At 36.8% G+C, this 603-nt stretch overlaps 1 protein-coding gene across 1 annotated transcript in view; it reads right to left on the bottom strand.

Moving 5' to 3' along the window:
• Positions 1-603, bottom strand: part of LOC119594025 (neurexin-4-like) — a gene marked incomplete in the record, with an annotated part of 37,999 nt that overhangs the window by 20,131 nt on the left and 17,265 nt on the right. The window contains 2 exon segments of the mRNA XM_037943054.1: positions 105-264; positions 398-480. Coding sequence (XP_037798982.1) covers positions 105-264; positions 398-480 — 243 coding nt within the window.

Raw genomic sequence — 603 nt, 5'->3', positions numbered from 1 at the left:
GCTAAATCATAAAAGACAATGTGTTATAATATACACAATGAATGCTATGTACAATAATGTTCATGACGCATCTTAACATCCTAAATATCAGAAAGTATACTTACAGGTATGGCACACTGCACCAGAGTACCCTGTTCCTGAACAATCACAGAAAAATTCTTTGCTATTCTGCTTGCAACGACCATGGTGTTCACAAGGATTAGGGTTGCAACGATCCATTATCTGACAAGCAGCCAATACAATGCCTTTCTTATCACTTAGTTCCTGCAAAAAATGCTCAAATTAATACAAAGATTCTGAACCTTTAAAAATGTAAGTCTTAAACAGAAGTAAAAAGGTAAACATACAGATCCAACAGAATAATTCAATAGATCTAATGCAGAAGGGCACAACTCACTTCTTCCTTGGGCTTCTGCATGAATCCCAGCACCGAAATACGCCTCATGCATCCAAGGAAGCCTTCCGACCCATAGACGCCACCTGCAAAATAATGTATGTTATCACATGATACTTTAATATATAAACAAGTTACAGTAACCTGTTGTACACACATACATGTCCTATTCTCCAGGGATATCATAATCCATTGCTTTTATAGTTCTG

The sequence above is a fragment of the Penaeus monodon genome, chromosome 33 (assembly GCF_015228065.2).
Source record: "Penaeus monodon isolate SGIC_2016 chromosome 33, NSTDA_Pmon_1, whole genome shotgun sequence".
NCBI lineage: Eukaryota > Metazoa > Arthropoda > Malacostraca > Decapoda > Penaeidae > Penaeus > Penaeus monodon.
Note: the sequence above shows the minus strand (reverse complement) of the source record. Positions and strands in the feature narration are given on the sequence as shown.